At 40.2% G+C, this 15,242-nt stretch overlaps 1 protein-coding gene across 1 annotated transcript in view; it reads right to left on the bottom strand.

Annotated features, from left to right (window-relative positions):
- ZMPSTE24 (zinc metallopeptidase STE24) overlaps positions 1–15,242 on the bottom strand; it is a 44,720-nt gene that overhangs the window by 18,300 nt on the left and 11,178 nt on the right. Inside the window, exons 5-7 of the mRNA XM_032160407.2 lie at positions 14,194–14,346; positions 12,279–12,420; positions 3,090–3,274 (exon numbers count right to left, since the gene is read on the bottom strand). Of these exons, the coding sequence (XP_032016298.1) occupies positions 3,090–3,274; positions 12,279–12,420; positions 14,194–14,346 (480 nt within the window). The remainder of the gene's footprint in view (positions 1–3,089; positions 3,275–12,278; positions 12,421–14,193; positions 14,347–15,242) is intronic.

Here is a 15,242-nt window from a genome sequence, read left to right as displayed (position 1 = left end):
GAAAAACCCCAGCCCCAAGTCACATTTCTACCTACTTCAAATAGCCTCACTTCTGGCCAGGCGCCAGTGGCTCATGCCTGTAATCCCAACATTTTGGGAAGCCGAGGCGGGTGGATCACGAGGTCAAGAGATCAAGACCAACCTGGCCAACACTGTGAAACCCCGTCTCTACTAAAAATACAAAAATTAGCTGGCTGTGATGGTGCGCGCCTGTAGTCCCAGCTATTCGGGAGGCTGAGGGAGGAGAATTGCTTGAACCCAGGAGGTGGAGGTTGCAGTGAGTCGAGATCACACCACTGCACTCCAGCCTGGGCAATAGTGTGAGACTCCGTCTCGAAAAAAAAAAAAAAAAGACAAATAGCCTCACTTCTAAGAAACTTATCTGACCATTAGAATCTGCATTAATATCTCCATTTCTGAAAGCCATACTATATCAGCTACTGCTCATGACATTTACCATGCCCTGCCTTAAACTCTAGGCTATTTGTCTCCTCTACTATAGGTTCTTTAGGGTAAAACTATGTCTATTGTATCTTGTCATGTAATATGTATTTAGACAGTAAAATATTTGTAGTTAATCAATGAAGCAAAGCAGGCTCTTTTTGTTTGTTTTGGAGACACGGTCTCACTCTGTTGCCCAGACTGAAGTGCAGTAGGGCAAACACAGCTGACTTTAGCTTTAACCTCCTGAACTCAAGTGATCCTCCCACTTCAGCCTCCCGAGTGGCTGGAACTACAAGTGCGCAACACCACGCCCGGCTATTTTTTTAATTTTTGAGAAGAAGAAGTCTCACCATGTTGCTCAGGCTGGTCTCAAACTCCTGGCCTCAAGTAATCCTCTAACCCCAGCCTCCCAAAGCGCTGGGATTACAGGTGTGAGCCACCACACCCGGCTGCGGGCCCCTAAAGCAGCCAGCAAAATAAGTCAAATCCCATTCAACATACTTCAAAGGACCACCTAATTGTTTTTGTAGCCAAAGAAAACTATTCTCATAGACATTAAATGTTTGTAATTTCTGTACTTTGCTTGTAATCAGTGCACCATTAGCTAATGCCTAGGTTTAGCTATAATGTAGTCCACCCCACATGTGGATGCCTCTTAAGCAGGTTAACTTTCTTTTTTTTTGAGACAGGGTCTCACTGTCACCCAGGCTGGAGTGCAGTGGCACAATCTCAGCTCACTGCAGCCTCTGCCTCCTGGGTTCAAGCGATTCTCCTGCCTCAGCCTCTGGAGTAGGTGGGACTACAGGCATGCGATGCCTGGCTAATTTTTTATTTTTAGTAGAGACTGGGTTCCACCATGTTGGCTAGGCTGGTCTCTAAATTCTGACATCAGGTGGTCCACCTGTCTTGGCCTTCCAAAGTGCTGGGATTACAGGTATGGGCCACAGTGCCCGACCATAAGCAGATTAACTTTCTAAACTTGCATGATTCTCTAGTGTTATCACTGGGTTATTCTTTCTGGACTTCAGTTTTCCTATTTATAAGATGACTTTAAGATGTCTTCTAATCCCTTCACAGAATTTTATTTCATCTACGTATTTATAACAGGCTAGGTACTTTACTAGAACCTGTTTTTAGTGTCAAAACAGATGCTCAGATGCTAATCATTTTCTGGTACTCTCTACATTTTGGTAGAGAGTACAAGGTATTTCACATATATTATTTCATTTAATCTTCAAAACCCTAAAATGTAGGCATCTTTAGCCTAGTATTTCTCAACCAGGGGAGACTCGGCCCCACCCCAACCTTTAGGGGACATCTGGCAATATTCTGAGACATTTTTGTTGTTACAATTTTTAGAGGTTGTAGGGGAAATGGACCCTAGCGGGGAGAGACCAGGGATGCCGCTAAACATCCTGTGATGTGCAAGATACCTCCCACAACAAAAAAATTATCTGGCTCAAAAAAATAGTGTGGAGCTTGAGAAACCCTACTGGCCTCATCTTTCAGTTAAGAAATCAAAGATTTAGAAAGCTTGGCCGGGTGCGGTGGCACACACCTATAATCCCAGCACTTTGGGAGGCCGAGGCAGGCGGGTAACTTGAGGCCAGCAGTTCGACCAGCCTGGAAAACATAACGAGACCTCATCTCAAAATAAATACATAAATAAATGAAAGCTTAACTTACTTGCACAGAGTTACACAGATGGTGAGTGAACAGGGATCTAAAATCATCTCTGTATGACACCAAAGGCAATGGCACATTCCAGCACACATACAAATACTGATGACCGTTTCTGACAGTTTGTATTGTTTCTTATCATTGTCCCCTCTCCCCCATTTCGTCTTGATACTTTAAATTCTGCTAATCAATATCAGTCAATCTTGTCCAGGAAAAGGATTCAGAAGCAGCTTTCTCAGACTCTCAGGTCAGATTTGAGAAATGTCTTTTCTTGTGCTCCAGTTACTATATCTAGAATCTAAAGCTTGACAGCAGCAATTCACGTATTGTACTGTGATTGCATGACTATTTCCCCTTTAGACTGTAAGCTTAAGAGGAAGGTATTCCTTTTTATTTTTGTGTACCTAGTGCCAAGTAAAGTCTCTCAGCAGAGTATACATTTCATAAATGTGTGTTAAACAAATAAAACAGACTAAATTACACAATGTATCCAAGGATACAAAGCTACTAAATGACAGAACCAGGATTCAAATCCAAGTCTCTCCATTGCCAAAGCCTACAATTACTGTCTTAATAAAGCTAAAAATTAGATGTTTATCTTCTCTCTATCTTGCTGGTGGGAATTCTTTGATCATAAACACATCAGAAATTATATATATATACACACACATATATATATATATATACACCCAAGTTCCTGTTTTAAAGATAGCTTATAATCATATGAATTTTCTTACGAGCTTCCAATTTTAATATCTACATTCTATAAAAGCTTGCAAGGTAGTTAGCATGTAATAATAGTGGTAATCTCTCCTAAATACCAGAATTATAAAGGAGCCATGTTTTTTTATTTGATAGTCTCCCTGAATTCAACACTCACTGCCTAGAAATTGATGTTATTTTGAGTTGTCACAGGAACTGTGTATAAAAACTAAGGTAGAATCTCTTAGGAAAAAATAACTCACTTTAACTTTAGCTTTTATTTCTTCACTGTTCCCTTCTTCCTCATTGCAGGGTTCCATGCCAGAATCCTCCTGGATGTCTTTGTTTAGTACAGAGTACTCTTCTAGTAGAGTGTCAAATAAAACTATTCGCTTGTTCTTGAAGAAGCCATAAAAATAAGCATTGCTGTGGGAAGAGCGTTTAGATCCTAAGGAAAAGACAGTTCAAAGCATGGAATATAATTAAAAAGTTTGGGGTCCTTTGGAGAGACTCCTAGAAATTGAATTACTGGAAAGGACATTAACATTTTCAAATCGTTTAATATGTGAAGAAAAACCATATCAACATAATTCACCACCAGCAGTGGAGAGTGTCTGTTTTTTGCCAATAAATGTGCTCATCATAGCTTTATAGCAGTAAATAAATAAGTAAAGCCTAAACATCCAACAGTTATGGAATGATTCAATTATAGTAAAACTATGAAATGGAATTTTAAGCGGCCAGAAAAAAATTATACTTCCAAAGAATTTTAACAAGAAAAAGCTCACCAATATATTGTGAAGGATACAAAACTTCACGTATATAAGGTTCCATTATTGTCAAGAAAAAATGTACATGTATTAGGTTGGTGCAAAAGTAATTGCGGTTTTTGCATTGTTGAAATTTGCTGTTTGATATTGGAATACATTCTTAAATAAATATGGTTATGTTATATATCATTTTAATGCACATTTCTCACTTTATGTTTTTTGCTAATGACTTATTACTTGCCGTTTATTTTATATTTATTTTAGATAAGGGAAATTGTATTAGACAAAAAGCAAATTCAGCCGGGTGCAGTGGCTCATGCCTGTAATCCCAGCACTTTGGGAGGCTGAGGCAGGCGGATCACTTGAAGTCAGGAGTTCGTGACCAGCCTGGCCAACATGGTGAAACCCTGTCTCTACCAAAAATACAAAAAATTAGCCGGGCATGGTGGCGCATGCCTGTCATCCCAGCTACACGTGGGGCTGAGGCATGAGAACTGCTTGAACCCAGGAGATGGAGGTTGCAGTGAGCAGAGATGTCGCCACTGCACTCCAGCCTAGGCAACAGAAAGAGACTCTGTCTCACAAAGAAAGAAAAAACAAAAAAAAAGCAAATTCAAGCAATTTTCTTCTTTGAGTTCAAAATGGGTCACAAAGCAGCAGAGACAACTCGCAACATCAACAACGCATTTGGCCCAGGAACTGCTAACGAACGTACAGCGCAGTGGTGGTTCAAGAAGTTTGCAAAGGAGACGAGAGCCTTGAAGATGAGGAGCGTAGTGGCAGGCCATCGGAAGTTGACAATGACCAATGGAGAGCAATCATCGAAGCTGATCCCCTTACAACTACACAAGAAGTTGCCGAAGAACTCAATGTCGACCATTCTACGGTCGTTTGGCATTTGAAGCAAACTGGAAAGGTGAAAAAGCCTGATAAGTGGGTGCCTCATGAGCTAAGCGAAAATAAAAATTTTAAAAAATCATTGTTTTGAAGTGTCATCTTCTCTTATTTTACACAACAAACCATTTCTCTATCAGACTGTGACGTGAGACGAAACATGGATTTTATAGAACAACAGGCGATGACCAGCTCAGTGGATGGACACAGAAGAAGCTCCAAAGCACTTCCCAAAGCCAAACTTGCACCAAAAAAAGGTCATGGTCACTGGTTCGTGGTCTGCTGCCAGTCTGATCCACTATAGCTTTCTAAATCCCGGCAAAACCATTACATCTGAGAAGTATGCACAGCAAATCAATGAGATGCACAGAAAACTGCAACGCCTGCAACCAGCACTGGGAAACAGAAAGGGCTCAATTCTTCTCCAAGACAACACCCAACCGCACATCACAAAATCAATGCTTCAAAAGTTGAACAAATTGGTCTATGAAGTTTTGCCTGATCTGCCACATTCACTTGACCTCTTGCCAACTGACTACCACTTATTCAAGCATCTCAACAACTTTTTAAAGAGAAAACGTTTTCACAACTAGCTGGGTGCAGAAAATGCTTTCCAAGAGTTTGCCAAATCCCGAAGCACAGAGTTTTACCCTATAGGAATAAACAAACGTATTTCTTGTTGGCAAAAATGTGTTGATTGTAATGGTTCCTCTTTTGATTAATAAAGATGTGTTTGAGCCTAGTTACAAGGATTCAAAATTCATGGTCTGAAACTGCAATTACTTTTGCACCAACCTAATAAATATTAACAGAAAAGCATAAGCCCATGTCTATTAGGAAACATACCAAAATATTGAAATGTTTATCACTAAATTCTAGAATTATGGATTTTTGTTTCTTTTCCCAAAGACTTTTAAAATCAGCATACCTACTTCTATAATTAAAGCAATTTTTATAAAGACTGGAAGAAGACATACCTTTTTCTCTTTTGAGACAGGGTCTCTCTCTGTCGTCTAGGCTGCAATGCAATGGCATAATCATGGCTCACTGCAGCCTTGACCTCCTGAGCTCAATCAATCCTCCTGCCTCATCCTCCTGAGTAGCTAGGACTACAGATATATACCACTGTGACCAGCTAATTTTTTGTAGAGACAGGGTCTTGCTATGTTGCCCAGGCTGGTCTCTAACTCCTGGGCTCAAGCAATTCTCCTGCCTTGGCATCCCAAAGTGCTGGGATTACAGGTGTGAATCACCACAGCCGGCCCATACCAAAATTTTTAACAGCAGCTAACAGTACCTGAACTACGGTTGATTTTTATTTTCTTCTTTATGCACTTCTTTGATTTCTAAATGTCCTACAATGTGCAGTGAGTTGAGTATAGTGATTAAGAGCATAGACTTTGGGTTCAAATCTTGGCTCTGCCATGTATTAGTTGTGTCAATTTAGAAAACTTACAAAATTTCTTTAAGCTTTAGTTTCCTATTTATGAAGCGAGGCTAATATCTACCTCACTGGGTTAGATTATGGATTACATGAGATATTCTAAGTGAAGCAACTAATATGCTGTCTGATCTGTATACTACTACTGTTATTTATATACTTTTTTCAAAAAATAAATGATAAACATTTATTTCTCTTGAGAATTTGAAGTCTTTCACAAAAAACATGAATTTTCTATCTACTCATATTTCTAATGAAAAGTACTTGGCAGTATGTTTAGTAGTAAAACTTTGACAAATAGAAGCTATTATTTATTTATTGCATTATTACATTTCTTTTTGGTTTGGTTGCCAGGAAGAGCCAAACATGTTTGTTTATTTTGTCTGTGTTACCCTTTGAAGTCCCATCCTTCTATCTCTATCTTTCCTGATCCTAAATTTTTTTTTTTTTTTTGAGATGGAGTCTTGCTCTGTTGCCCAGGCTGGCAGTGGTGCGATCTCTGCTCACTGCAGCCTCCGCCTCCCAGGTTCCAGCGATTCTCCTGCCTCAACCTCCTGGGTAGCTGGGATTACATGCACACGCCACCACACCCAGCTAATTTTTGTATTTTTAGTAGAGATGGGGTTTCATCATGTTGGCCAGGCTGGTCTCGAACTCCTGACCTCAGGTGATCTGCCCACCTGGGCCTCCCAAAGTGCTAGGATTACAGGTGTGAGCTACCACGCCTGGCTGCTAATCCTAAATTTTTAAATTAATTTAAAAATATTTATTAAACACTATCTGAAGTTATTTATGAAAGTAAGCAGATTGTATGCACACAAATAAAAGTAAATTAATGTCTTACTATCTCCCACCGGTCCAGGTATCTCAAAGTGTGGTCCAAGGAATACGCCAAAATCACCTAGGGGTACTTGTTAGAAGTAGATACTGGAAACACCTACTAAGTCAGAATCTCTGGGAATGAAGCCCAGGAATCTGTCTTTTAACAAACTCTCGAGGGACTTTTATACTTACTAAAGTTTAAGAATCCCTGGCAGGGTGCGGTGGCTCATGCCTGTAATCCCAGCACTTTGGGAGGCCGAGGCAGGCAGATCACGAGGTCAGGAGATTGAGACCATCCTGGCTAACACGGTGAAACCTTGTCTCTACTGAAAAATTACAAAAAATTAGCCGGGCATGGTGGTGGGCGCCTGTAGTCCGAGCTACTCAGGAGGCTGAGGCAGGAGAATGGTGTGAACCTGGGAGGCGGAGCTTGAAGTGAGCCAAGATTGTGCCACTGCACTCCAGCCTGGGTGACAGAGCAAGATTCCGTCTCAAAAAAAAAAAAAAAAAAAGAATCCCTGTACTGTACTGTAAGCTTTTTATATCGCTGTGCCTGGCATGTCGCATACAGTCATGTACCGCATAATGACATTTCGGTCAACAGACTACATATAGGACAGTGGTCCCACAAAATTATAATGAAGCTGAAAAATTCCTATCACCTAGTGACCTCATAGCCACCGTAATGTTGTAGCAGAGCACACTATCTTTTCTATGTTTAGATACACAAATGCCAATCATCATGCTACAGTTGCCTACAGTATTCAGTACAGTAACATGCTATATAGGTTTGTAGTCTAGAGCAAGAGGCTATATATACCATACAACCTAGGTGTGCAGTAGGTAACACCATCTAGGTTTGTATGAGTATAATGGTGTTTGCATGACAATGAAAAGCCTAATGACGCATTTCTCAGAACATACTGCCATTATTAAGCAATGCATGACTGTATATTCAATGATGCTTATTTACTGAATGGATTAATGATATCGCTTGAGGTATGAAGTAACATATTTGAGAACTCCAAAAACCAAAACATTGTACAAAAATGTAAGGCATTGACATTTTTTGTTTAGAATGCTTCCTCTTAACCTCTTAGCAGCATTTAACATAGTTGACCACTTTCTCCTTAAAACACGATCTTCTGGTTTTTGAGACACCAGTTTCTCCTGGTTTTCTTCCTACCTCAAGGGCCTCTCCTCCTTAGCCTCCTTCCTAGCTGTTTCTCTGCTGACTCTGACCCTGGTCCCCTTAAGTCCCCTCATGGATAGCATTAAACACCATCTATGTGCCAGATACTTCCGAATCTGTATTTTTAGTGCTGACCTCTCCCTAAAACTCCAGACTCATACATACAATTACCTATTTGACATCTCCACAGGGATGTTTATAGACATATTTGTTGCTTGTATTCTTGTGTGTAGTCTTTTTTCTTGTCCAATATTAGAATCTCCTTGCAGAGTTTAGGAAGTGTCACACCACGTGAGAGGCTGCTTCTCATTTGAGAAATCTAAAAGGCCAGAAATTTGTTTCCCCAGCACTCCGAGCAGCTAGCGCCATGCCCTAGCTTAGTCAATCAGATGCACCCCTTAGGGACTCTGAATAGTTGGCTAATTACATAAAAAAGCAAAGCAGTGAGGAATTAATTCTGTAGGTGCTAGTGGCTGAATCCGGTGTTCTGAAGTAGCCACACCACTGTCCTCACCAGACAGGTTCTGCAATATGATTATAAGTTCCTAGCCTTCCTATGTGACAGCCCATTTTCTGAGCTTCGTAAACTTAATTTTCCTGTGGATTTTGTGAGATATCAAACGTTTCTTTCTTTTTTTTTTTTTTTTGAGACAGGGTCTCACTCTGTTGCCTACCTAGGCTGGAGTGTTGGAGTGTAGTGGCGCGATCTCAGCTCACTGCAACCTCCACCTCCCAGATTCAAGCGATCCTCCTGCCTCAGCCTCCCCAGTAGCTGGAACTACAGGTGCACACCACCATGCCTGGCTAATTTTTGTATTTTTAGTAGAGACAGGGTTTCACCATGTTGGCCAGGCTGGTCTCGAACTCTTGACCTCAGGTAATCCACCTGCCTCAGCCTCTCAAAGTGCTGGCATTACAGGCGTGAGCCACCACGCCTGGCCAAATACTGGTTTTTTTTTTTTTTTTTTTGAGACAGAGTCTTGCTTTGTCGCCCAGGCTAGAGTGCAGTGGTACGATCTTGACTCACTGCAACCTCTGCCTCCTGGGTTCAAGCAATTCTCCTGCCTTAGTCTCCCAAGTAGCTGGGACTACAGGCACCCGCCACCACGCCTGGCTAATTTTTTTTTTTTTTTTTTTTTTGTATTTTTAGTACAGACAGGGTTTCACCATGTTGGCCAGGCTTGTCTCGAACTTCTGACCTCAAGTGATCCACCCACCTGGCCTCCCCAAGTGCTGGGATTACAAGCATAAGCCACTGCGCCTGGTCCAAATATTGCTTCAATAAGCAGTTTTTCTGCTTAAATCAGCCACAGTTGGTTTCTATTGCTTGCAGAACTCTAATACAATGTTTAATAGGTTCCTCAATATGTAATATAGCCATTAGAAGTCTTAATTCCCCACAAACCTACTCTTCTCCCATTTTTTTCCATCTCAGTAAACTACCATATATCCAACTGCTCAGGTCAAAAGTCCTAGGCCATTATCTTTGATGTCACTCTTTTCCTTATTCTCCCAATGCAATCAGTTAGAAAATTCAATCAACTCTACCCCTAAAACTTGTCCCAAATGTATCCACTTCTCTCCATTAATTACTATTATCCTAGTCTAAGCTACTATTATGTCCTACCTAGACTCTTGCCTCTCTTTACAATATATTCTCCATACATTAGCCCAGGATATTTTAAAAATACAAAGCAGATCATGTCACTTTCCTGTCTAAGCCTTCAATGGCTCTTCCCACTGAACTTAAAATCCAAACTCCTTACCCTGACTTACAAAGGCCTATGTGGTTTGATTCTTGCCTGTGTCTCAGATTTCATCTCCTAACACTCTCCTGCTATGGTGCAGCCACACTGGACTTCTTCATGGTCCTTGAACATCTTCCCATTGACGTCAAATGGGCAGCTCCTCCCTTTAGGTCTCAGCTTAATCTGATGACCCAATCTACAGTATCAACTTATCAGACCAAACTAGTTTAATTCTCTGCACAGCACTTGCTGTCTGATAGTATTTTGAGAGCAAGATTCTTGGCTTTTCACTACAATCTCCCTACCAATTTACAAACATGTAATGTGTGTTGTTATTGTCAGCAACAACATTCATTCATTCAAAATATTTCTGAGAATTGTTACTATTGTTAACAACAATAAAAACATACATTATAGATGAGTAAACTGCTGTTTGGCAAAGCTAAGTTGCGCAAAGTCACACAAGTAGTTTGTCTCCAACTCCTGACCTCCCACCTCAGCCTCCCCAGTAGATGGGATCACAGGCTGGAGCCACCAAGCCCAGCACTGATAATCTGTGATAGAGCTATGATTCAAACCCAAGCCTCTGACCCTGAAGCCTGACGTCTGAAATGCTGCCCCCAACCTACTCAAATCTTGACTTCCCATTAACACCCAGCTCAGGTCATAACCTTCCATAAAGCCTTCCCTGACTATTTTATCTAAAATGAAAATAGCTCTCATACTCTGGATGTTGTAGGGGGGAAAAAAAAGATGAAAAGAAAATAGCACCGATATATTTCACATATTCTATTGACTATCTCTACTGTCGTAGCATTAACTATTATTTCACATTATCTGATTATAACTTACGGGATCAGCAACTTAGGTTGCTCCTTCAGTAAAAGCAGCTTAGAGACTATTCTGTTGAACTGATTAATGATTAAATTTCTAGTTTAATATTACCTAAAAAACAAAAAAAAGAGTAGTTATTTCAGAGGCTAAAGAAGTAAGTATGAACTGGCTTATTCTACCATTTCTCCACAGACTTTTAAGCTACTCCAATTGTGCCTTTAGTTGGGCTGTATATCCTCAGGAGCCACTAAATGTCTGACATATTTTTTTTTTTTTTTGAGACAGAATTTGGCTCTTGTTGCCCAGGCTAGAGTGCAATGGCTTGATCTTGGCTCACCACAACCTCCACCTCCGGGTTCAAGCGATTCTCCTGCCTCAGCCTCCTGAGTAGCCGGGATTACAGGCACGCGCCCGGCTGATTTTTTGTATTTTTAGTAAAGACAGGGTTTCACCATGTTGGCCAGGCTGGTCTTGAAGGCCCGACCTCAGGTGATCCACCCGCCTTGGCCTCCCAGAGTGCTGGGATTACAGGCGTGAGTCACTGCGCCCAGCCAGATGTCTGAAATTTCTACGTTCTTCCAGTTGCCGTTGATTCATTCTTTTCAGTTGTGACCATCTCTGTTCTCCTCTAACCCTGTGATTGCTTCTGCTTTTATACCTTCATCTAACACAGCTGCTTCTCACTGGTAATATTTCACTTTAGAGCAGGGATCAGCAAACTGTAGCCCACAGGCCAAATCCAATCTGCCATTTATTTTCATAAAGTTTTATTGGAACACAGCCACACTCATTTGTTTAGTATTGTCTATGGCTGCTTTTGTGCTATAATAGTAGCACTGAATAGTTGCAACAGAGAACAAGTGGCCCACAAAGCTAAAATATTTACTATCTAGCCCTTTACAAAAAACATTTGTGAAACCATAGCTTAGAGGAAACACAACTGAAACCCAGAAGGGTGAAGTTACTTGTCCAAGATCCTATAACTGGTAAGTGGCAGGGACAGAACTATTACATTCATTTATATGGACTTTATAAATTCTGGAAGTCATAGAACCTTACAACAGTTTCTCTCTACACCTCTGCAGGCTTCTTTGAGACTTTAATAGTCAACTACCAAAGTCTCAAAGAAAGTAATAGACTGGGTGTTAATGGGAAGTCAAGATTTGAGTAACGGTCAAGAGACCACTTAAATCTCAAATTAATCATCAAAAAAGCAGAGTATAACAAATCTGCAGTACTCAGTGGTACCGCAGTCTTTGGTAATCAATCTTCAGGTGAGTCCTCCAGAACACTGGATATTTTGTTGGAGGAGACAAGGCCAATAACACTGGCTTTGCTTAAGAGCCTCCAAACTAATACTAAACAGAATTTGACTATTCAAGAGTCCAACTTAATTACCTAAAAGAACTAGGCAGATAACAGAAGTGAATAAATCAGTCTAATATATAACATAATATAACAGAGAGTGAAAAAGCCTTGGCCAAAAATTTAAACAATACTGTAAAACCAAACAAACATAGCTGCAGACAAGAGCAGGATTTGGCATCAAGCCACCAGTTTTTATCCCTGGACTATGTTATCAATTTCTGTAAATCTTAAAAAGCCAAAAGGTAAACTCCTAGCCTTTAAATAACAAATTTTAAAAAGAAAAAAACAAAAACTGATTTATTCTTTTATTAAAATTTTAAGAATAAAGTATCAAATAAAACAAACCACTTGGATAAAACTTTCTTATCCGCAGGTAGCCTTACCTTCCACAACATACACCTTTGTCAAAGGAAAGTCAATACTCTTTGCCATTACTTCAATTTCTTCTTTAAGCTTTCCCTCAGGCAGAGGTGTGAATTTGTCAAATAAAGGGGCAATATAATCAGCATAGATTGTGACAAGAACCTGAAAAATAAATGTCAGAATAACATATGAACATGTTCTTAAAGAAAAATCATTCTTTATTATACAGATTAAATTGTATTAAAACAATTACGTTGACCTCAAACTTGAGAACAAGGAACTTACTTGCTCTGGTATTCCCAGGCCCAAATAGTACCAGATAGTAACAGCATAATATCTGTCTGATGAATTAAATTGAAATGAGTAGTCTGATAACAGAGTAAACTTATGAATTTTATTTTAAAGGATAATGCTACTAACAGTGATTAAAATCTCTAGGTGGTAATAAGTATAGTCCTTTCAAAACTATCTTGGGGATTTCTGATGCTTCATGAGTCAATCATAACACGCAGTTCTGCCTTTTAGCGTAATCACAACAGACCTGAAGTCTTTCCTAAAAAAGAATTAGTAGAACTTGATTATGTGCTGTTACTTGCTTGGCTTATCAGCTAAAATTAATTACCTGTAGTTCATAATTGTACATTGTGGTTGAAATAGCACTTCCTTAAGCATTTTTAGAGCATTTTCTTTGCTTTTTCCTCTTACTTTAATTTGCCATACAATAGATACCTGTAAATCCAACTAGCGCCCATTTTCTGATCTTGATCCCATCAGTGGAAAATGAAACAATGAGCATTACGTAATTCAGACTAAAATAAACTTCAGCTGGGGCGTGGTGTCACACACCTGTAGTCCTAGCTACTCAGGAGGCCGAGGCAGGAGGACTGCTTGAGCTCAGGAGCTCAAAGCTGTAGTGCACTATGATCATTCCTGTGAAACAGCCACTGTACTCCAGCCTGGGCAACATAGAGAGGCCCTATCTCTAAAATAAGATAAAATAAACCTCATCAGTGGAGTTGAAGAGCTGTTAGATGATAATTTCTGGGTGCACTGAACAGACTACTTTGGGTTTTTTCATTTGGGTTTTTTAAAAATTATTATTTGTAGAGACAGAGTCTCACTGTGTTACCGAGGCTGGTCTTAAACTCTTGAGCTTAAGCAATCCTCCCACCTTGGCTTCCCAAAGTGCCGGGATTACAGGCATAAGCCACTGTGCCTGGCCCTGAACAGACCATTTTGACTGTGTTGTAGTGTTTGTGCTGTGAAGCACTTGAGAGTATGGAAAGAGAAGAGGATAGGAGACGTGAGGGAGGGAAAAATCAGGGGGAAAACAGTGAGAGGGAAAAGGAAAGGAGAAGAAGAGAGGCAGGAATAGGTGGCAGTTGGGGAGAAAAGGGAAGACAAAGGAGAAGGAAAGGAAGAAGAATGGGTAAACGATAGAAGGAGAAGGGGAAGTAGATGGGGCAAAGAAGGGAGAGAGTGTCTAACGGGGAAGGGAAAGGCAAGGGAAGGGAAGCAGAAGAAAGCCAGTTAAGTATATGCTTTCTTTCTCTTGTCCCTCTTAAATCTCATTTCTCTTCAAAATAACCATGATTTTAGGCAGTGGAGGTTAGTCAGGAGTCATTAAATTATCACACTTAGTCATTCTGGTGGCAACTCACAAATGCACAACCCAAAACTGTCTGACAACTGAATCATTAAAAGTGACTAACAACTAGTTTCTATGACTTGAAGAGTTAGCATAAGGAGAAGGAAATTTATGGTCAGTCAACACTCCTGTTTCTATAATCAGAAGCAGAAACCAGGGGGGAAATGTATATAAGCACCTATTTATATTTCAGCTGCTTCTTAAGAACTGTTTACATGCCAATGAAGATTACAGTAATCTCACCAAGGAACTTTTGTAAAGGAAAATGAAATAAAGATTTTACTCACCAGAGACACAACTAATGTGAACAGCCAGGCATAAATAAAAAAATAGTCACCCCCAATTTTAATAATGTAAAGTAGAAGTGAAGACACAGGCAACAAAATACACTGAGTCACGACAAATTTCTTGATTGCATCTTTCATGAAGAAACCCAAAGTCTGCAAAAAGAAAACATTACCACAAGAAACTGAGAAACTGGTTCTGCTTTTTAAAATAACTGATAAATAAACACAAAGGATACATTATTAAAGCAATTTTTAAAATTAACATGCAGTGAAACTATATTATATGACATTAGGCAGCTTAAGACAATGGGTAAATGTCTTGCATTTTACAGCTGAAAATTCATTTAAACATTATTAACTGAGGACGAGTGCAGTGGCTCACGACTGTAATTCCAGCACTTTGGGAGGCCTAGATGGGAGGATTGCTTGAGCCCAGTAGTTCCAGACCAGCCTGGGCAACATAGTGAGACCCTGTCACTACTAAAAATAACAACAAAAAAATTAACCCAGTGTAGTATAATTCATCTGTAGTCCCAGATACAAGGCAGGCTGAGGTGGGAGGATTGCTTGAGTCTGGAAGGTCGTGGCTACAGTGAGCCATGATCCTGCCACTGCACTCCAGCCTAGGTGACAGAACGAGACCCTGTCACAAACAAACAAATGATTATTAGTAGCTGAAAAACAATAGACATTAGTGCTAAAGGAGTTTATAACATAAATTTCTTTTTTTTTTTTAAGAGACAGGGTCTGGCTTTGTTGCCCAGGTTGGAGTACAGTGGCACAATGATGGCTCACTGTAGCCTCAACCTCCTGGGCTCAAGCAATCCTCCTGCTTTAGCCTCCCAAGTAGCTGGGACTACAGGTGCATGCCAGCACAACTGGCTAACTTTTAGAATTTTTTTGTAGAGATGAAGTCTCACTATACTACCCAAGCTGGTCTTGAACTCCTGAACTCAAGTGATCCTCCCGCCTTAGCCTCCCAAAGTATTGGGATTACAGGTATGAGCCACTGTACCCAGTCAAGACTTTCTTTTTTTTTTTTTTTTTTT

This window comes from Hylobates moloch, unplaced genomic scaffold (genome assembly GCF_009828535.3).
Source record: "Hylobates moloch isolate HMO894 unplaced genomic scaffold, HMol_V3 SCAFFOLD_8, whole genome shotgun sequence".
NCBI lineage: Eukaryota > Metazoa > Chordata > Mammalia > Primates > Hylobatidae > Hylobates > Hylobates moloch.
Note: the sequence above shows the minus strand (reverse complement) of the source record. Positions and strands in the feature narration are given on the sequence as shown.